General features: G+C 31.4%; 2 protein-coding genes across 3 annotated transcripts in view; one reads left to right on the top strand and one right to left on the bottom strand.

Moving 5' to 3' along the window:
* Positions 1 to 4,853, bottom strand: part of LOC127710886 (inactive peptidyl-prolyl cis-trans isomerase FKBP6-like) — a 44,662-nt gene extending 39,809 nt beyond the window's left edge. For both annotated transcript variants that reach the window (XM_052216846.1, XM_052216847.1), the window contains exon 1: positions 4,740 to 4,853. In XM_052216846.1, coding sequence (XP_052072806.1) covers positions 4,740 to 4,751 — 12 coding nt within the window. In that variant the 5' untranslated portion in view covers positions 4,752 to 4,853. The remainder of the gene's footprint in view (positions 1 to 4,739) is intronic.
* Positions 4,854 to 5,077: 224 nt separating this feature from the next.
* Positions 5,078 to 23,413, top strand: part of LOC127710557 (bleomycin hydrolase-like) — a 32,990-nt gene continuing 14,654 nt past the window's right edge. Inside the window, exons 1-8 of the mRNA XM_052216487.1 lie at positions 5,078 to 5,153; positions 11,847 to 12,001; positions 12,778 to 12,930; positions 13,586 to 13,816; positions 14,940 to 15,032; positions 16,063 to 16,218; positions 17,296 to 17,454; positions 18,226 to 18,293. Of these exons, the coding sequence (XP_052072447.1) occupies positions 5,138 to 5,153; positions 11,847 to 12,001; positions 12,778 to 12,930; positions 13,586 to 13,816; positions 14,940 to 15,032; positions 16,063 to 16,218; positions 17,296 to 17,454; positions 18,226 to 18,293 (1,031 nt within the window). The 5' untranslated portion in view covers positions 5,078 to 5,137. The remainder of the gene's footprint in view (positions 5,154 to 11,846; positions 12,002 to 12,777; positions 12,931 to 13,585; positions 13,817 to 14,939; positions 15,033 to 16,062; positions 16,219 to 17,295; positions 17,455 to 18,225; positions 18,294 to 23,413) is intronic.

Below are 23,413 nucleotides of genomic sequence, written 5' to 3'. Positions count from 1 at the left end.
CTTGTTTAAATTTAATTGTTATGGTGTAATCTAACAAAAATGGGGAATGTGTAGTGTAACTACAAGTATCAGGACAAAATTGGCTTGATCAAAATATAAAAAAGTGACTTTAGTTTAAAGACTAATAGTGCTTTCTTTTATTTATTCTTAAAAGAAATTAAAGTATACAAACTGTTTATTGATTTACTTCTTTTTTTACCTGTAATTTTTTGACCCAAAGTCTACATAACACAGTAAACAAAACAAAGACAAAAAGGTAATGACACAAAAACTAACAAGAAAAAAAAAAAGCGATGCAACGCAACACAACATATTGTACAAATCATTTTGACACGCGTTACCCTGGTGCTATCCAAAAATCCTGGGGAGAACACTGCATAGGTTTCTGACACAGAATGAATGTGGTCTAAGAACTTAAAAATTTTAAATTGGACATTCACCTATTATGGTCTAATATCCAAAATCTAAATACATGGTTAGATTCAGCATATCAAAGAACCCCATGCAAGAATTCAATTTTTGATGAAATCAAACAAAGTTTAATTTTGGACCCTTTTGACCTCAATGTGGACAAAGTTGATAACGGGGCCCAAAAATCAAAAATCTAAATACATGGTTAGATTCAGCATATCAAAGAACGCCATATATTCAATTTTTGTTGAAATCAAACAAAGTTTAATTTTGGACCCCGATTTGGACCAACTTGAAAACTGGGCCCATAATCAAAAATCTAAATACATGTTTAGATTCAGCATATCAAAGAACCCTAAGAATTCAATTTTTGTCAAAATCAAACTAAGTTTTATTTTGGACCCTTTGGACCTTAATGTAGACCAATTTGAAAACGGAACCAAAAATTAAGAATCTAAATACACGGTTAGATTCTGCATATCAAAGAACCCAAATAATTCAATTTTTGATGAATTCAAACAAAGTTTAATTTTGGACCCTTTGGACCTCAATGTGGACCAATTTAAAAACGGGGCCCAAAATCCAAAAACTAAATACACAGTTAGATTCAGCATATTAAAGAACCCCAAGAATTCAAGAATAAAACCCCATTGAAATTGGTCAAGAAATAAGCAATTTATACGAAGTATCTTCTTTTGCACAATACTGTGCAATTAAATATTTCTTGCTATTGCGCAATACTGTACAATTGACAATTTCTTGCTATTGCGCAATATTGTGATATTGGATATTTCTTGCTATTGCGCAATACTGTGCAATTGAAGATTTCTTGCTATTGCGCAATACTGTGCAATTGAAGATTTCTTGCTATTGTGCAATACTGTGCAATTGAAAATTTCTTGCTATTGCACAATACTTATTATATAATAATTTACACATCCTGTTTGGTGTGTATTTCCTAACATATCATTATTGTTTGCTTTTAAATATAAATCAGAAATAACCAACTTAAAATGGAAAATTTTAAAAGAAAAAAAAAAGGAAAAAAAAAAAATCCCCCCCCCAAATTTTTTGAACCCCCTTATGATTCATCACCCCCAAACTTAATCCTCACCTTCCCTTTGTGGTATGGTACCTTGCAGTACAATTTCAGAGAGATCCATACACTTGAACACAAGTTATTGTCTGGAAACTAGAAAAATGTGTTTTTTGGCCCCTTTTTGGCCCCAAATTCCTAAACGTTTAGGGCAATTACCCCCAAACTCAAACCCAGCTTTCCCTTTGTGATATGGAACCTTGTAGTACAATTTCAGAAAGATCCATACACTTACACACAAGTTATTGTCCTGAAACTAGAAAAATGCTTGTTTTTTGCCCCTTTTTTGGCCCCTAATTCCTAAAATATTGAGGCAATTACCCCCATCATCAATCCCAGCCTTCCCTTTGTGGTATGGTACCTTGCAGTACAATTTCAGAGAGATCCATACACTTGAACACAAGTTATTGTCTGGAAACTAGAAAAATGCTTATTTTTGGCCCCTTTTTGGCCCCCCAATTCCTAAACGTTTCGGCAATTACCCCCAAACTCAATTCCAGCTTTCCCTTTGTGATATGGAACCTTGTAGTACAATTTCAGAAAGATCCATACACTTACACACAAGTTATTGTCATGAAGTAGAAAAATGCTTGTTTTTTGCCCCTTTTTTGGCCCCTAATTCCTAAAATTTTGAGGCAATTACCCCCAAAATCAATCCCAGCATTCCTTTTGTGATATGGAACCTTGTGGTACAATGTCAGAGAGATCCATACACTAACACACAAGTTATGTCTGGAAGTTACAAAAATGCTTATTTTTGGCCCCTTTTTGGCCCCTAATTCCTTTACTGTTGGTACCATAACCCCCAAAATCAATCCCAACCTTCCTTTTGTGGTATTGAACCTTGTGGTAAAATTTCATAGAGATCCATTCACTTAAACTAAAGTTAGAGTGCGAAAACCAATGTGTCTTCGGACGACGCCGGACGACGACGACGACGACAACGACGCCAACGTCATACCAATATACGACCACAAAAATTTGTTTGCGGTCGTATAAAAACAGCTTCACTCAGCTGAATGTACCTGAGTTCCAAGTTCCAGCTGAGCACTGCTGGTAAACTTCTTGAGCAACACGTAAAAATTTGTAAACAAATCTCAAACATTTTACAAAATATAGGATCGCTATGTCTAGCTTTCGCAACACAAATGTTGTTGACTCAACAATAAAATTTACCACTTGTCATGCTTGTAGCAAAATTGTCAAATTTTACATTAATTTTCTAATTTTTTAGACATATTTTTAAAGAAAGATATCATAAACAAAATATGTGATAATACACACTCTGACAGTTATTCGTTAGTTGTTCGAGACCTATATATAATAAAGGCTCAAATTACAATCTTTTTTTTGTTAAAATTTTGAGTACACCTGGTTACTTAATCAATGATTTGATTGTAAAATTTCTTGAACATTTACTTGATTAATACATTGTCAGAGTGAAATTATCAGATTTATTTCATGTGACATTATTGGTTTATATTTTACTGGTAAATCACCTCATTTCTCTTTAACATGTGTAACTAATGTATTAAATTGTGTTATATAATATAAACTGGTTTTTATTTTACTAGAAAATCATGGTATTTAATTGCAACTTACCATGCTTATGCTGTAGCTTGAAACTATTTTATAATCAATAATTGTGAAATGCATTCAAGCAAAATTTTCCAATAAGAATTGTGTAAAAATAATTTAAAACTCCACTTACAACCATGGCCATGATCCTCTTGTTAAAAAATAAGTAAGCACTTTAAAAAGTCAACTAAACAAGTCAAAGATGAAAAAATCGGTGAATGACTGACAATTCTGCTATGACATTTTACTGCTAATATATATTAATATATTGAAAGGAACTACAAGATTACTTTAATTTACTATAAACAGGTTCCTTATAACAATGTTTAAGATAACCTATTGTTATCAGTGTCCAGATCAAGTACCCTTGGGCAGAAATATTTATCAATAACATGTATATATCTTATTGACATACATGACATAAGAATTATATTATATTATTATTAGTGATCTGTAACAATGAGATTGAAGGATTTTTATCAGATGTAGTCTTCTTAACCATCTCAATTAAGACGACTGCTTGTGGTCTGGCAAATTCTGCAGCCTGAATGAAGATTATAAAAGAATAAAGAAATTCTGAAACATGCATGAATCACCCTCTGCCTTGATGATACATATATACATGATATATACCTGTGCTTGTGAAGAAAAGACGTAAATCAAGTTCTTAGTAAAGGTCTATTTACATTTCAAAACAAATAATTTCAATTATTTTCTATAAATGAGTTTAAAATGTCCTGAAGCACATTTATCAGCTTGAAAGGATTAACAATTGAAACTTACTAAAAGATGAATTTTGAAGAAAAAAATCAACATAAATTTAAGTTAACTGGTGCTGTAAGATTGCTACCCTTAATTTCAATATTAATAACTTTAATTTTAATATAAAAAAAAACATGATTAAACCAATGCATGCAATGTAAAATGGGAAATTTCAAAAAAAAAATATTTCAAAAAACAATGGACCCACAAGTAAGTTAAAGGGGTATTTAAGCACAGATATATACACGATTTTTTAATTAAATTTTATTAATTCTGACTTTAAATAATAGGCTGTTATAACCTATTTAAGTATATCATGACATGTATATATCTGTGCTTAAATACCCCTTTAACCATGTTAACTTACTACTATAATACTATATAATACTACTAAAAATATTTTATTTCCCCCATTTTTTCGCTATAATTATGAAATCTTCAGGCGACTGTGAATGGACAAAAATGTGAGTTTAATTATTGCGATTTCAAAAAAATCTGCATATAGATCTGTTTCAGCTATCAGAATGGGAGTTCTTATTATTGCGATACTCATCCAATCATCTAGTCACATTACTGGCATTAATAAAAACCTCACAATAATTTCAGAATTTACAGTATCATGTACTTTACCTGTACTACTACTAGTAATGTCTATTAAATTCTACCTAATTAAAATCAGAAAAAGAATTCAACAAATTGAAATAAAAAAAAATATTTAGAAAAGTAGTGGTTCCAACAGGCTCTAACAGTCTAAAGATCCTGTGCCTGTGGAGATAGAAATTGAAAACCACATCAGCACATGTTTCACTTTCAGCTGTTTAGCTTTAGTAAGCCTTTAGTATTTACTCTTTATGAAAACTGTGAAGTAAAGCATTGATCATTTGATTCTTACATGTGGGTCCATTGTTTTCTCAAAGCTGTCTTTCTTAAGTCAACGGTATCAAAGCCTAAGCTGTTAAATAGCAAACTGAAAAATTGTCCACAAGCAATCTCAAAATGAAAATAGAGGTGCTGCTGATTACCATAAAAAAACCAGACATGACAAGAAACGTGCCGCTTTATAAAAGTTATAGGATTGTGAACCCACTCTTTTAGAAAAATTATTTCAAACATTTAAAATCTTGTTATCTTTTTTCATACATTGAAAAATCTTTTAATGGTTAGTAAGATATTTTGTTTTATGCCCATTTTGCTTTGTGGTGTTTGGGTGACCGAAAATTACAGTCTGTCCAAGTACCAAAGTGACAAAAGCGTCTTCTAAGTGACAGGACCTATTGCAAAAAGTGCAAAATGAGTAGCGTGCCAGGTAATATACTTTAATTTAAAATAATTCATCTAAAATAAACAATGAGTCGACGATTTCGTTTCTATAAAATATAGTTTTCGAACACAAATTTACTGTTTTAAAAAGCAAATTCAGCAAAAATGCCAAAATACACAAAACGTCAAAAGTGTGAATACATCTATGAGGGACCTATACTGCCTATAGCATAAAAAATTTAAAAATACCCTTACAGTGATTTCAGTGAGAGGCACACATTTTCATGCTTTAAATATTTTGCAGCTTTTTCTTTTGATCTTTTAAATTTTTTGGCAAATCTAACAGCATAACAGCAAAATCAAAATAGCCTTTCTAAATTCTAGACGACATAATTATTTGGACTAGACAGCCTGCAGCTCTTAGTAGACATTATGATTATCTGTGACTAGGGCATGTAGGGTCATGCGTGTGCTGGCTGCAGAACTGTAACTCTTAGGTCCTTTTGATATTTTTTAACAATTTGCTGATCATGCTGATTCATTAGATACCTTTTTACAATTAGCGGACCATCAGCATGATCAGCAAATTGTCAAAAAATATCAAAAAGGACATAAGAGCCACAGTTTAGTAGCTTGTAGGGTGCATAATGTAGTACATTCAAGTCTTCCTTTCTTGACAAAATTTCCTTTGTCCAGTAGATTAATGATCTGACTTATAAGTAGACAATCAAAATTAAAGGCAAGCATACCAGTAGTATACTAATTAAGAAAGTCCCAGTCAGAAATAAAAATCAAAGTAGGTCAAAAAGACGACCTTGGTTTTCTGAATCTTGCCGTGAACTTGGTGTTACAGTAAAAAATTATGAAAAGTTAGTTAATAAACATCCCTATAATTCTGAATACAGACATAAATTTTATTCTTTCAGATCTAGACTTAGAGGTCTATGTAAATATGAAGAAAATAAATACAAAAAAGATATATTTTCAGAACTTTATACATGTGAGAAAGACCCAAAGATGTTTTGGAACATTTTGAATAAATTAAATAGACAAAAAAGTAATAACCAACAAAACGAATCTTTACCACAAGAAGATTTCATCCAGTTTTATAAAAAATTAAATAGCTGTGACATAAACCACAATAGTTCTCATTCTAAAATTATTAAAGATTTTGACTCTCTAAAAGAAAAGTTTAATTTATCACATGTTACAGATGACTTGACTCACTTGAGTTCAGAGATAACAATTGAAGAGATAGTAACAGCTATTCGTTTAATTAAAAATGGCAAAAGCACATCAGCTGACATGATTTCAAATGAAATGTTGAAAAATGCAATCCCTACTTTAATAAAACCACTTCATCATGTTCATAAACTCTTTAATAGCATATTCGAATCTGGTCAATTTCCGAGAATATGGAATGAAAGCTTACTTGTTCTCTTGCATAAGAAAGGGGACAAATTTGATCCAGGGAACTATAGAGGTATATCTATTAGTTCCAACCTGGGTAAACTTTTCAATAAGGTTTTATATAAACGTTTAGTAAAATTTATGGATATCAAAAATTTAATAAGTAAAAATCAAATTGGTTTTAAAGAGAAAAGTCGTACAGCTGACCACATATTCACTCTTAAGACCATAACTGATCAATATAGACAAAAAAAGAAAAAAGTTTTTGCTGCCTTCATAGACTTAAAAAAGGCATTTGATACCGTATGGCGACTAGGTTTATTTTCTAAACTCATAAAACATAATATCCCCCAAAAAATGTTTAATGTTATTTATTCAATGTATACTGATACAGTATGTAGAATAAAATTCTCTAATGGGCTGAGTCCTCCATTCCTATCAGAAAGGGGTGTTAAACAAGGTGACGTATTGAGTCCCCTTCTTTTTAACTTTTTTATAAATGAACTAGTAGGTAATCTTGATAACAAACATACGGATCCAGTTGCCATTGGGGATACCTCTTTGAACATTCTTTTATATGCAGACGATATTGTTTTACTATCTGAAAGCAAAGAGGGTCTACAAAAATCTCTTGATATTTTACATGAATATTGTTCATCATGGAAACTACAAGTTAATACTGATAAATCAAAAATTATGATATTTAATTCTAATGGCAAGACATTGTTAAAACATTTTACCTATGATAATGCATATCTTGAAACGGTTACAAATTATTGTTTCTTGGGTATTGTTTTAAAGTATAATGGCAATTTTTGCCTTGCTGTGAATACTCTAATGGAAAAAGCCAGGAAGGCATACTATAAAATAAAGAAAACTATAGGTCTCAACAACCCATGTAGACTTCTTGAAAAATTGTTTGATTGTTTAGTTACTCCCATTCTTACATATTGTAGTGAAATTTGGGGGGTGGATTCACATTTTAAAGACTCTGATCCCTTCGAAAAACTTCATGTTAAATTTATCAAAGATATATTAGGGGTTCACTGTAAGGCATCTAATGATGGATGTCGAGCCGAACTTAATAGAATTCCCTTGAAAAATAAAATATTATATTCAATATTCAACTACCTGAACCATATAGTTTCTTCGGAAAATTCTTTGGCATATGATATATTCACTAAATCTGTAGATTCAAACCCTTGGGTCATAAAGGTCAAGAGTCTTTTGAATGGACTTGGAATGTCTTATATCATCAATAACTTTAATTATGTTAAAGGTAATTTAAATTCCATTAAACAAAGAATTAATGACCAATGTTTGCAAGTTCAAAATGCAAATATATTTGAATCAAAAAAGTTAGACTTTTTCAAGAGTGTATACATAATGGGCAGAAGACCACCCTATGTTGATATATTGAAAAACAGAAGTGACAGAGCTGCAATATGTAAGATCCGTATAAGCGCTCATATACTGATGATTGAAAGAGGGAGACATCTAAATATTCCCAGAAATGAAAGATACTGCTCTGTATGTAATTCTGGTCAAATTGAAAATGAAAAACATTTTCTTTTACATTGTGAAAAATACTCAACTAAAAGGGCCATATTTTACCAAAAAGTTTCAAACATAATCGTTGATCCTACAAAATTTAAAAAAAATGAAAATAATGTAATCTTTTTATTAAATAATAATTCATACACAATCCTAAAATTGACTTCCTCTTTCATTTCAGACAGTCTGAACCTGCGTAAAGCAGAACAAACTCTATAAAATTGTCATTATGTCTAATTCATATTCATTGTTTATAATATTACATATTAATATAGTCATTATTTGCAATACTTATTATGTATGATCAACTATGTAATTAATATACCATGAGCCTTAACCATTTATTGTTGATGAGTTTGTGCTAATAAATATTTGTATTTTGTATTATACTAATTAAGTTAACATAATTAAATATAATATATTAGTCTTTATATTAGTATAAATGGTATGAATAAATGATACCTGATTGGTCTTACTGATTAAAAACAAGTCATTAACAGGATTAATTCAACTTTATCACTGATTCACAAAGTTATTGGGTAGAAAACATTCATTTTGTATTAATTTTGTTTGATGAGTCAGCATATCTGTTGTTTGACATTGATTACATGTGGAAAGTTAATAACCTTCATCAAAAATAGATGAAAAATATGTAAATTCAACATATTAAACATGTTTAAAAGCCTCTTTTAACAATGTTTAAAGTATTCTTGTCAAAACTGGCAGTAACTTGAGTAAGTTATTACATACATGTACATTGTACATGCATTATAAATTCTATGTAGTATCTTTTTTAACTACTATAAAATGTACTATTTCCTCCCTTTTTATACGACCGCAAAAAAATTTTTGTGGTCGTATATTGGTATGACGTTGGCGTCGTCGTCGTCGTCGTCGTCGTCGTCCGGCGTCGTCGTCCGAATACACATTAGTTTTCGCACTCTAACTTTAGTTTAAGTGAATGGATCTCATTGAAATTTTACCATAAGGTTCAATACCACAAAAGGAAGGTGGGGATTGATTTTGGGGGTTATGGTACTAACAGTTAAGGAATTAGGGGCCAAAAGGGGCCAAAAATAAGCATTTTTGTAACTTCCAGACATAACTTGTGTGTAAGTGTATGGATCTCTCTGACATTGTACCACAAGGTTCCATATCACAAAGGGAATGCTGGGATTGATTTTGGGGGTAATTGTCTCCAAATTTTAGGAATTAGGGGCCAAAAAGGGGCAAAAAACAAGCATTTTTCTAGTTTCATGACAATAACTTGTTTGTAAGTGTATGGATCTTTATGAAATTGTACTACAAGGTTCCATATCACAAAGGGAATACTGGGATTGATTTTTGGGGTAATTTCCTCCAAATATTAGGAATTAGGGGCCAAAAAGGGGCAAAAAACAAGCATTTTTCTAGTTTCATGACAATAACTTGTTTGTAAGTGTATGGATCTTTATGAAATTGTACTACAAGGTTCCATATCACAAAGGGAAGGCTGGGATTGATTTTGGGGGTTTTCCCTCAAAATTTTAGTAATTAGGGGCCATAAAAGGGCAAAAAAAACATGCATTTTTCTAGTTTCAGGACAATAACTTGTGTGTAAGTGTATGGATCTTTATGAAATTGTACTGCAAGGTTCCATATCACAAAGGGAAAGCTGGAATTGAGTTTGGGGGTAATTGCCCTAAACGTTTAGGAATTTGGGGCCAAAAAGGGGCCAAAAAACAAGCATTTTTCTAGTTTCCAGACAATAACTTGTGTTCAAGTGTATGAATCTCTCTGAAATTGTACTGCAAGGTACCATACCACAAAGGGAAAGCTGGGATTGAGTTTGGGGGCGATGAATCATAAGGGGGTTCAAAAAATTGGGGGGGGGGGGGGGTTTCCTTTTTTTTCTTTAACATTTTCCATTTTAAATTGGTTATTTCTGATTTATATATAAAAGCAAATAATAATGATATGGTTTGAATAGGCATACATGTGAACCTCCCGACGGGAGTACAATAATCCCGTTTTCAGGGGTCTCCTCCCCCCCCCCTCCCGTTGAAAAAATCCCGTGTATGAAATTTTTCATGAATGAAAAATTTCTGCCCAACATAACATCTCAGGCATCTGGTGTAACTGACATTACCTGAAGTTATATTTTACCTGTAAATCAATTAACATGCATAATTATATGGCTTCACTTGTCAGCTTGGGTGTCAAACATACTGGTAAGCAACGATTTTTACCTCAGGCTAACTGCCGTTGTGTAACAAAAACTGTGTATTTATTGGGTTACTTCCCTTGATTTATCCTGTTTTAAGTTACTTTCCTTTTAAAAATGAAAATTTTTAAAAGAATATAAATAAAATATAAATTGAACAAATAATCATAAAAGGATGGTTATTAAATGATTTTAAATGTCTTAGGACAAATAAAAAAATAATAATTTGAAAATTATTTGAGGATTCTATACTTCCTTTTAAGGCTTAAATTGAAATTTATATAATAACTATGACCCTAACTTTACAGATAGAATGAATTTCTGAGTTTGCAAATAAAAACTATTTGCAAGAGAAAAAAAAAAAAATAATAAAAACTATTTGCAGACAGCTAAACAAATGTTCTGGATGCAATGATTGTTTTATAGAATATGAAGTAAAAAATTTAAAGAACATACTGGAAAAAAACAATGTTAGATTGAACATGTAGAATATAAAGATGGAGAAACTTTATAAGTACAAGGGTACTATAAACATAATAAATTGGTTGGAAAGTTGAAGAAAACACACTTTAAAAGACCATTTTTACAGCACACGGTTACATTTACAACAAAATTAATGTCGATTAAAAACCTCCTGATCTGAGTCCTAATCTCCTGACCAAAATTTCCCAGTCTCCTGATCTGAGTTTCACAGTCCATCACATGTATGAATAGGTAAATTGAAAATTTTTAAGTTCTTAGACCACTTTCATTCTGTGTCAGAAACCTATGCTGTGTCAAATATTTAATTACAATCCAAATTCAGTGCTGTATCAAGCTTGAATGTTGTGTCCATACTTGCCCCAACTGTTCAGGGTTCGACCTCTGCGGTCGTATCAAGCTGCGCCCCAGCGGAGCATTTTATTATATAGCTGTCTTTGATTCAAAGCCAAAGGATTGTCCTGAACAAACATAAAATAATTGCCACTGGGCATTGGATATCAATACAGACCAGTACAAATATTTTCCCCAAGATAGTCAAGGGTACCAGTGCTTAAACAATTTCAGGTTTTGAGAAATACAGTTTTATATCTGGATGTGGATGGGGTTAGCTAAATAGATTGATTGATTGTTAGTTGCTTAATGTCCAGTCATGCCAGTAGCAAATATTTAACAGAAGAGAATAATGGGCAAAAATATTATATAATATAATATTAATGATTATAATTATATATAATATATTCTGAATTAAAATTAATGATCATGATGATAGGTTATAATTAGTTAAGCTAAACCAACCAACTTTCACATACACACATGTACTGGTGTAAGTGTATTACGATGAAACAGGATGATAACTGGTGATTCAGAGTGGTTACACTATAGATTGGCTATACAACATGTACAACATGTACAACCATGCAATACTTCACTTACCAGGACTGGTCATTATTGCCAAAAACATCTTTTATTATGTGTACTGTAATTAGTTTGGTTAATAACAATATTATTGCTAACATTCTTTTATGAATAATGAATGATGAAAAGTTCTATATTTATTTTATTATTGAAATGTAATTTGCTTATCTTCAGGTATTCAAAATAAGACTGTAAAGCAGTACAAGCAGTCATTTCTGTCTGATCCGAAAAATAGACTTGCCAGAAATGTATGTTCTAAACAAGATTTATGGGATGTGTGTAAAAATCCAGATGTTATACATACAACCCCTCATGTATACAACTGTAAGGTATGTATAAAAATTTCTAAATATCGATCTACCAATGGTCATCAAACTTGCCAAAGGTAGAACTCGACATACAAATAATATATACATCATTGAGTTAGCAGCTCAACTGTGATGAGTTGTATTAAGTAACATGTGTTCGCTTGTAAGACCTGTCAGAAACCTACTTTTTGTTTTCCAATACTTTTAATTATGAATGGGGGTACCATATGCTAAGCACAACATCGCTTATGTACAATATATGTGTTTCATTTGTCTATAAGCATGCATGATAAGGTACCGGAACTAATTTTAATTGATATGTCTTTCATGTGTCTCTAACTTGTTATTCATCATGTTCATGTTATTAGATAACATTATTGTCAAAATTATTAATAATATATTGCAAAATATTGCAATATGAAACATGGTATGAAGAATTGCTTTAATATGCAGAGTGTGTGAGTTTTATATTCTTATAAAAAATGCATTTTCATTTAATTCATTAATAACACCTTGGGTAAATTTTATATCATGTTTATATATTCTTTTATGTTTCTGTGAACCATCATACTGCCGAGACCTGCATGTAAGTCACTATAATTACTCCATTTTTTGCCGAGGTTGTTGCCCTTTGTTTGCTAAATGTGAATACTGTGGTATTCCAATTGATTTCTGTTGGAATGCTACTGGAAATTCCATTTGAATTGCATAAGTATAGGGTTATAAATAAGAGAGCTTTGTGTATGATACTTACGACTTCTCTAGAGTGAATGATACATGATATATTTCTTTTTCAGGTATCAAATGAGGGCAAACCAATGACTAACCAGAAGAGCTCAGGAAGATGTTGGATTTTTGCCTGTTTGAATGTTATAAGAAGCAAATGTATGAGCCAGTTTAAAGTTGAGAATCTAGAGTTTAGTCAGAATTACCTCTTCTTCTGGGACAAGGTAATCTATGCTGTAAAACTTGTAGATTTATTTCACAAACTATATTTTCTTGTATTGCAAATACATTTTGAATAACTACAACATCAAAAATACTGGGCCAAAAATTTAAAGATATATATGCAAAGTTATTGAAAGAAATTGTCCAGATTTTGAAGATGAAAACCTACATTTTTATTTGTGTGTGCATTCTGAACATTTTAATTGTCTAAATTAATTATCAAGAGGTTTGAAATTAAGTGGCTTGGATTGATTCCAGTTATCAAAAAGAGACAACTGTCTTCTGTGAAGTTGTTATTCTTATATTTGGTCTCAGAATTGAAATTGTAATTGTAGAACTTTCAGTTTGATATTATAATACATAAGTTAAATACATTGAGTTTGTGTCATGTAATATGTGACTTCATTTCAGACATTTAGATTAGATAGTGATAAAACTTTAAAGCACATGCACCACAATACACAAAGTGGTACTTGGCAGAAAATATTTGGACTTATGTTGATCAGTAAATCATTGTAAATATTTGTTGTTGTTTTATTTTGTTCTTTCTGCGGACATAATCATGATAATATTTGAAATTAAGAAAGACTTTTTTGCATTTTTTATTTAATTCTGAAATTTTGTTAGTAACTAAATACCAGTTTTATTAATTGAAAGGTTGAGAGAGCTAACTACAATCTGCAGTGTTACGTACAATGTGCTCGTAAAGGTGAGACAGCTGATGGTCGTTTGGTTCACCACCTTTTATTTAATCCTGCTGAAGATGGAGGCCAGTGGGACATGATGATAAATCTGATAGAGAAGTATGGTATTGTACCAAAAACCTGCTGCCCTGATGCACAGAGTGCTGAAGCTTCTGTAAAGTTCAACAGGCTCATCAATAATAAAGCAAGTTGTGTTTGATTAAATTCTGATTTTATACAATTTGTTTTAAGAATGAATACTGTAGATTCAGAAATGTTTGCATGCATTTCTTATTCTTGAACAATGAACAGAAATGAGAGATTAATTATTGCAATTTCAGGAAATGGTACATACAAATAATGCTGTCAAAATTTTAAATAAAGTATTTATTTTTGCGAAACCTATCACTATTATCGCAATAATTAAAAATATCAAAAAAAATTGTGAATTTTCAGTAATTGCTGAAATAACATTATTGGTTTTTTCCTCCAAATGCTGTAATCAAACTAAATTCTGCAAGCAATGTACTTACAAAAAATTTTATAACTTGATTATAAATTATAGAGACATGAGAAAATATATATCCAAGTTGAAGGGGCCTTGGTTTATTTATGCTTAATTAGATCTGAATAAGCTATGCCTAGTCAGGTCAAATGTTTCACATGTACCATATGACTAAATAGTCTATCTGTATTCATATTTCTGTTCTATTTACAATAGATGATATTTTATGAAGACTAAAAAAAGCTATTTTGCTGAATTTTATTTATGCAAATATTTAGGTTGGGTTTTTGTCTCTCCTTGACGGAGGCAAAAACAAGACTTAGGTATGCTGTTTCCGGCACCGTCAAAGTTTGTGATAAGGTTGGTCTAAGTTTAACCACTAATGGTAAATAGAAGATATTTGGTATGTAGTTGTATTAACATTTGCAGATCTCATTTCCATGGAGAATGTTTAACCCTGCCCCCACAGTCATGGTCTATTGACTGAAACTTTTGCCTTGTTAACATGTTTGAAGTTTATGATGAGGTCAGTTTAAAGGAAACCACTTATGATGAGTCAATGATATTTTGTATGCAGTTGTATTAGCATTGGCATATCTTATTTCCGCAGAAATTATTTGGCACCTTCAATCAAGATTCATTGACTTTGATATTTTGCATAATTTACATGTTAAAGTATTGCTTTTTTTAATTTCAATATTTGCAGCTTACTATCCAATAAAATACAGGCAAGACTTATCTCTGTGTGAACATATTATTTTTCTTTTCTTTTTTTTTATGAAATGCATAATTCTAACAAAGTATGTTTTTGTATTATTTATAGATGAGAGAGTTCTGTAACTGTCTACAAACTATGGTAAAAGATGGGGCATCAGAAGCAAAGGTACAAGCAGAAAAAACCAGAATGATGGAACAGGTAAGAAAGAAATGATAAAAAAAAGAATGACTGAACAGGTAAGGAATAGAGCTGATTCAGAAAATAAACCAAGCATAATGGAACTGGTATGAGACAGCTGATACAGAAAAAAAACCCACAGAATGACTGAACAAATAAAAAATAAAGAAAAACAGAATGATGTAACAGTTGGGGGAGCTAGTACATAAAATACACAGAATGATTGAACAGACAAGAGTAAGCTGATACAGAAAAAAACACACAGAATGATTGAACAGATAAGAGTAAGCTGATACAGAAAAAACACAGAATGATTGAACAGATAAGAGTAAGCTGATACAGAAAAAAACACACAGAATGATTGAATAGGTAAATAAAGGCAACAGTAGTATACCGCTGTTCGAAATTCATAAATCGATTGAGAAAAAAACAAATCTGGGTTACAAACTAAAACTGAGGGAAACACATCAAATATAAGAGGAGAACTATGACACAACAGAAACACATCATTAAAATGTAACACACAAGAGAGCTGAACAGGTAAGAAAGTGCTCACAAAGAAAAAACAGATAGATGTTACAATTAAGAGAGCTAATTTACATAAAAAAAGAATAATGGAACAGGTAAGAGAAAGCTGATAAAGAAAAAAACAAAATGATGGAACATGTAAGATGGAGCTTATATGACAAAAGAGAACAGTAGAATAGGTGAGAGAGCTAAAACAGAAAAAAATATCTGAATGACTGAACAGGTAAGATAGCTAATACCAACGAAAGGTACAAGAAAATACATGCTTAAACTTTATTTTTCTGGAAGAATTTTTGTACCACTGACTTAAGTCTGCTTGTAGAGTTTCACATTCTAGCATCATGTATATATATATATACATGATGCTAGTATTTTTTTTTTAAGTAACATGTTTAATCTTAAATATTATGTATGAAGTTCTGGCCTAACAGCTTATAGTAATCCATTCACATTCAATAAGAACAAGAATGAAATAATATTTTTGTTTTGCTACAAGATATGATATAAAGTTGTATGTTTTTAGATATACAGAATAGCATCTACATGTTTAGGGACACCATTAGAGACCTTCACCTGGGAATTCTATGACTTAGAGAAGAATTATGTCAAAATTGGACCAATCAAACCAGTAGATTTCTACAGACAATACATCAAACCAATCTATAATATGGAGGATAAGGTAAATGATTTATTTTTATGTATTTGCTCTATACCTTATTTAGAATGTGTGCCACATGTGGAACAGGGTCTGCTTACCCTTCTTGAGCACCCAAGATGACTCCCGGTTTTTGATGGGGTTTGTTTTGCTTAAGTCTTTTGTTTTATTATGTTGTGTTTTGTGTACTGTTGTTGGTCTTTTGGTCATTTTTTCGTTTTTTGCCATGTCATTGTCTGTTTGTTCTCGACTTATGAGTTTGAATATCCCTTCGGTATCTTTTGCCTCTCTTTTAGATGTTGTAGATATTGTTATATTTTTGTAAGATAACCTCAGGACTTACAGATTATCAATGGTTTTTCAAACAAGAGGGTGTTTCTCAGCTATAATCTCATCGAAGGGCGACAGCCCTGAGATGAGATGTGACAGAGAAACATCCTCGAGTTTGAAAGACCTTTGATAATCTGTTTATCTTTATTTTTACCTATGACGTCGTTGATGTCTACATTGACAAGGACTCATGCACCCTTAGTTTTTGACGATAATTTTCTATTTCAAGCGAGTAGCATGATATGATATTTTGTATTCCATGGTCTGCCTTTCTTTGATAAATTCTTGTTTTCAGAAAAATGTATCTTCTTACTAGCAAACTTTAAGGGTTGACCCCATTGGGTTTAGAAATTTGGTCATCCCTGGACTTCTCTTGTTCCAGCAGTAAAACCCTTACTTATGTGTAGTGTAAATTTGGCTGTGTGTGATGTGTAAACTTGCAGTCACTTCCAGTCAAATTGGGGACATTAAATTTGATGTCTTGTGTAGAATTAGTGCAACACTCTAAAGAGGTTATTTAACACTATTAAAGAACCCTTGCAACAACTCTCTGAAGGATGTTTAGATGTCAGTGTTACCCACAAAGTTCAGGCTAAATCTTTTAAAGGTTGAATAGACAGATCAATAGACAAGTGAAAGTATCATGCTTAGCAAAAACGATAATTGGTTAGATCTATTTTGTAATTCAACCATACAACATGAGGTATGCAAAAGGTGAAATAATAGAGAAATATAAATCTTTTTTACAATAACATCATTATCTGTTGACAGGTGTGTATAGTGAATGATCCTCGTCCAAACCATTCTTATGGCAAACTGTATACAGTAGACTACCTAGGAAACATGACTGGTGGACGACCAGTATTATATATTAATCAACCAATTGAAGTTTTAAAGAAGGTTACCATAGCTTCTCTCAAAGATGATGAGGTATTTAATTTGTCAAATAAGCATTCTAACTACAATTCATTTGCAATGGATCAGTTTAAAGTATCCATTTATTATTGAAAATTATACTTATATCAGAGAATTACTAGAATAATGGACATTGATGATACATTGCAATGGAAATACACAAATAGACTCCTTTTATTCATATTTTTACCAAAATGTTTGAAAAATATGCTGTTATGAAAACTTTTGAAGGGAAGCTCATCGAGGTTGTGTTATAATTTTATGCTTGTAAGTACAATCTGATCTTTGGAGTCAATTACGGTATCAATTTTTGCAATGTGAGATCCTTATGCTCTTTTAGCTTTTTCCTTTTCTTTTTATGTTTAAATTCAAAATGAAGTATGATGGAATATATCATAACATTCCTACAATTACGAAATATATTCAGTTTTGTAATGAAATAAAGTGAAATAAACATTTTGATATTTTTAAGAAAAATAAAATTGGCAGATTTAGTAGACTCACATATATGTGTTATTCATTAAATTCTAATCTGAATATTCAAAAAGGAGATAGGTAGTATTCATCAATGAGGACACAAAATTACAAACAATCAAAAGACTCGAAAGATTTTAGCATGTTCTTCACAATAGTTGTCGTTGTAAACATTTTAAATTTTACATAAATATATGCTGTGAATTACATTTGGATTTTTTTTCATCAGTTTTCTATTTTTCAGAAATTTTGTAATGGCAATAGTTCCAAAAGTAAAGTTAACAGCCAATTTTGTTTTATTATTATTTTTAGGCTGTGTGGTTTGGATGTGATGTAGGCAAATGCTTTTATAGGCAAGCAGGCTTGCTAGATTTAGATATGTAAGTTTAACTTCTGTAAGATTAATGCTTTACATTAAACATAGACTTTAACTGCCTTACAGTAAGACTCTTGCTGTCTCTACAGCAGGTATGCACTTTGACCTGGAAAATAAAATTATGTTTCTTTTTCTATGGCTGGCGAACAAAATACAGTGTCAGCTGAGCTACAGTCCCTGTAACGTAAAAGTTAACACTTTTTTCATTCGGGAATCGTACGTGTAGCGTTCGGGAATCGTTCGTATAGAGTTCGGTCATCGTTCGTACATCATTCGTATAGCGTCCGTACAACGTTCGGTCAGCGTATGTTCATCGTTCGTTCATCGTATGGTAAATGTCATAGTTTAGGGTTTTGTATATCGTATGTTTCATGGTATCGTTAAGCGTTTTATTTGTCGTATGGTACATAGTATGGTTTAGCGTTTAGCGTTTCGTTTATCGTATGGTATATGATATCGTTAAGCGTTTCATCTATCGTATGGTATATCGTTTTGTTTAGCGTCTGATATATGTTAGGGTTTTCTTTCTGAAAGTTGTTTTGAGTTAAAATAGTTTAATATAAAAAGATGCGGGATAAAAAAAAAATTATTAGATTGGATTGATTGATAGTTGGTTGCGTACTTGTATATTCCAAACAACCAAGCGAATGCCCCACTTTGGCAAGGTTTTTTTTTACCGCCAGACGTAAGAAAACCTTTAGTGACCATATTTATATCCTTTTGTCACCCTTTGGACTATATTAGATTGGAAAGATTGGATTGGAAACATTTCACTTGTTAATTAAAGCAAATAAGTTATCTTATTAGGTATATATTTTGTTTCATACTAATTGCGTAGTTCTTGATGTCTTTTTGTAATTTTGAATCATTTCAAATTCGATCTTATAAAATGTTAAAAAAAAATTAACCTAAACAATACCCTAAGTTAATTGAAACGTGAACTACTTATTTACATAAAACTTATTTAGTCGTAAAAATAGTATTGGTTGTAAACGTTTTATCTTGATTGAAAAACGTTTAGTAATGCAATAAACTTACTTTAAATGTACTACATTGTATAACTTAATGTAGATTTCGAACTGTATACCATTTCTTACCGATAGAAAATAATCTGCAACTAATATCATTATGGAATACCCTGCTAAATAAAACAAAGGGGAAACATTTCCTTCCATCACATTTTGACATGAATAACATGAGACCAAATACCGCGAAATAAGTCTCTCTCTTTCTTTCTCTCTTCTCCACCAAATATTTCTCTGATCCAAATATTTCCTTGAAACAATAAATTATATATACTGTTCTAAAAATGAGGTTTTATATATGAGATACACGTTTTATATCTACATGTATTAAAAAAAAGACAGGGCATCCATGGTATTTGTTCCCCTCAATATCAGAGTCTGATATAAACCGAAAATTGCCAGGGATATAGTAAAATTCGTTGAAGACTTATATGGAACCAGCGTCGCTTGTGATTCTTGCTGTCGGTGTTAAAACTGTTATTTTGACTGTAAAAAGTGCTTAAGTCCATGTATGATTAAAATAAAGAATTAAAAAATAACTCTACCTTTTTTTTATATTTCTTTATTTTAGAGGTAAGCTTCTGGCCAAGTTTCACCAATTTTAACGCAAATCATTTACCTTAAATAACCAATCAATTGTATTCTAAAAGTTGTTGATTTGTTCTTTTTAGAATACATGAAATATTTGTCACTGGACGTTATGCATGCAATCGATGATCAAATACAAATCTACAGTATTTATAAACATAATCATACTGCAATTGTAAATATGAAAGAGACTAAATAATATAACTTTTAATTATTTTACACATATTTGAAGGATCGAAATATACAGTTCTACAAATGGTTTTTATTGAAAGACTTAAAATTTTACAAATATCACATGCCTCTGAAATTTCGTATCGACGCACCAAACTAATTCCTTTTATCATGCATAGCTCATTTTCCAATTAACTTAAGGTTTTTAACAATCTTCTTACTTGTTCATTACATTCTAAAATTAAAATCCTACACAAATTGCCAAAACTGTTATTCTCAGGCTAGACAGCGTAAATGATGAAGACTGTTTTGTTAGTGTACACACGGTGTTTGAAGGCCGAGCTCCTATTTCGCTGAAAAAAAAATAATTTGCGCCACAACTTAATTACGCCAATTCTGTTTTTGCATCACTTTATTTAAAAAGAGGGACAAAAGATACCAGAGGGACAGTCAAACTCATAAATCAAAAAAAAAAACTGACAACGCCTGGCTAAAAATGAAAATGACAAACAGACAAAAACTGCAGCATTCATTTACGCCAATAAAACAAGCATTTAATTGCAAAAATGTTATAGACTTATTTGCAAATTGTTGTTCTTAGTGCACAGAGGAGGTCCTTTGCGGTATTTATATGGACAAATAGAAATATCGCAAAGGGCCTCCTTAGTGGACTAAGAACAAAATATTGCACTAAGGACCTGGTGGAATGATAGATTTGGCACAAAAAACATTGCATAAAGAAGGAGATTTTCGAAAAGTACATAATTTTAAATTTTATAATCATATCTTAATTAAGTATAAAGTTATTTAATGTTTTATCGACACGCGCCACCCTCCGTTGATTGTCACCTGTGTAATCGATAGAAATTCATGTTCGTTCAACCTTGACCCGTTTTGAATCGGCTTGTATTGAACATGTTTATGATATTTCAATTTTCTCTGATTTTTTTCGTCTGTTTGTTACTATATCGTATTTCTTTTGTTTCTGTCTGTTATATTTTTTAGTTCAATGTAACAAAATGAATGTATTTTCTACTATTCTTTTTTTTTTTATTTTTGTTCCTTTTAATTTTTCTTGCTTTTTTGTTAACTTCACTTTTTTATAGTTCACTCGTATTTTTTTTTTTTTTTTTTATTAAAAAGTATTTTAGAATGTATATACTTGTTTACCAGCACATTAGATACACATGTTCAAAGTATAACAGTTTATTACATTTTTGTCGAGCCTACGACTTTTGTCGCTAAAGCGAGACATAGCGATCCTACATTCTGTCGTCGGCGTCGGCTAGCGACATCCACATGTTCACTCTGTGGTTAAAGTTTTTGAAATTTTAATTACTTTCTTAAACTATCCAGTATTTATACTAACAGATGAATGTTTATAATCATAAGATAGTATCCGGAAGCAAATTTTGGAGAGAAAAAAATCCTAGTTATCTGTGTTTCACATGTATAAATGGACTTAGTTAACATTACATTCATTCTGTGGTTTAAGTTTTTGAAATTTAGATCACTTTCTTAAAATATCCCGGATTTCTACCAAACTTGGATAGAAGCTTGTTTATGATTATAAGATAGTATCCAGAAGTAAATGTTGTAGAATAAATCGTATTTTATTTATGGACTTAGTTTTTCTGCCAGCTAACATTATTTTCACTCTTTGTTTAAAAGTTTAAATTTAATAAAAAACTTTCTTAAACTATCCTGGATTTGTACCAGTGGCACGCGGAAGAGATGGGCTCGATTCAAACCTTTTCAATATGATGGTAGTTGGCACAAATAACAGACAGGTAAATTCTTCGCCCGGGGATATGCATTTGACATTAATCTTCCTTTGGTAACTTTACAATACCCAGCCGTGTCATTTCCGTATATTGTACATGTAGATAGCACGTGTGATACATGTATATACACTAGAAATACCCATTCAAGTGAATTTTATCTTTTAGAAGAACGCCATATCGGGTAACATTAAATATACATAAACATAAAATTACAATTAAAAAAAAAATGATAATAATAAGTTCAAATGTTGCTTTATTAAATGCACCTAGGTACGTATTTGTAAACTTATGTTATGACTTTATTTCATGTATCTTTTTTGCATTCTTTTTTGGATTCAATTACATTTTTTTTTTCTAATTGACTCATTCGTCAATCGAAAAACGCACGAACCTAAATAGAATCATATAGCATTGAATGATTTCTCCAACTCAAAACTAGTTATTGGTGCCTCTTATATTTTATTTTTAGCTCACCTGACCTGAAAGGTCAAGTGAGCTTTTCTCATCACTTTGCGTCCGTCGTCCGTCGTCCTGCGTCCGTCGTCCGTAAACTTTTACAAAAATCTTCTCCTCTGAAACTACTGGGCCAAATTTAACCAAACTTGGCCACAATCATCATTGGGGTATCTAGTTTTAAAAATGTGTGGCGTGACCTCGTCAACCAACCAAGATGGCCGCCACGGCTAAAAATAGAACATAGGGGTAAAATGCAGTTTTTAGCTTATAACTCAAAAACCAAAGCATTAAGAGCAAATCTGACATGGGGTAAAATTGTTCATCAGGTCAAGATCTATCTGCCCTGAAATTTTCAGATGAATCGGACAACCCGTTATTGGGTTGCTGCCCCTGAATTGGTAATTTTAAGGAAATTTTGCTGTTTTTGGTTATTATCTTGAATATTATTATAGATAGAGATAAACTGTAAACAGCAATAATGTTCAGCAAAGTAAGATTAACAAATAAGTCAACATGACTGAAATTGTCAGTTGACCCCTTTAGGAGTTATTGCCCTTTATAGTAAATTTTTAACCATTTTTCGTAAATCTTAGTTATCTTTTACAAAAATCTTCTCCTCTGAAACAACTGGGCCAAACTAAACCAAACTTGGCCACAATCATCATTGGGGTATCTTGTTTAAAAAATGTGTGGCATGACCCGGCCAACCAACCAAGATGGCGGCCACAGCTAAAAATAAAACATAGGGGTAAAATGCAGTTTTTGGCTTATAACTCAAAAACCAAAACATTTAGAGCAAATCTGACATGAAGTAAAATTGTTTATCAGGTCAAGATCTATCTGCCCTGAAATTTTCAGATGAATCGAACAACCTGTTGTTGGGTTGCTGCCCCTGAATTGGTAATTTTAAGGAAATTTTGCTGTTTTTGGTTATTATCTTGAATATTATTATAGATAGAGATAAACTGTAAACAGCAATAATGTTCAGCAAAGTAAGATTAACAAATAAGTCAAAATGACTGAAATGGTCAGTGGACCCCTTTAGGAGTTATTGCCCTTTATAGTCAATTTTTAACAATTTTTCGTAAATCTTAGTAATC

The sequence above is a fragment of the Mytilus californianus genome, unplaced genomic scaffold (genome assembly GCF_021869535.1).
Source record: "Mytilus californianus isolate M0D057914Y unplaced genomic scaffold, xbMytCali1.0.p SCAF_8, whole genome shotgun sequence".
NCBI lineage: Eukaryota > Metazoa > Mollusca > Bivalvia > Mytilida > Mytilidae > Mytilus > Mytilus californianus.
Note: the sequence above shows the minus strand (reverse complement) of the source record. Positions and strands in the feature narration are given on the sequence as shown.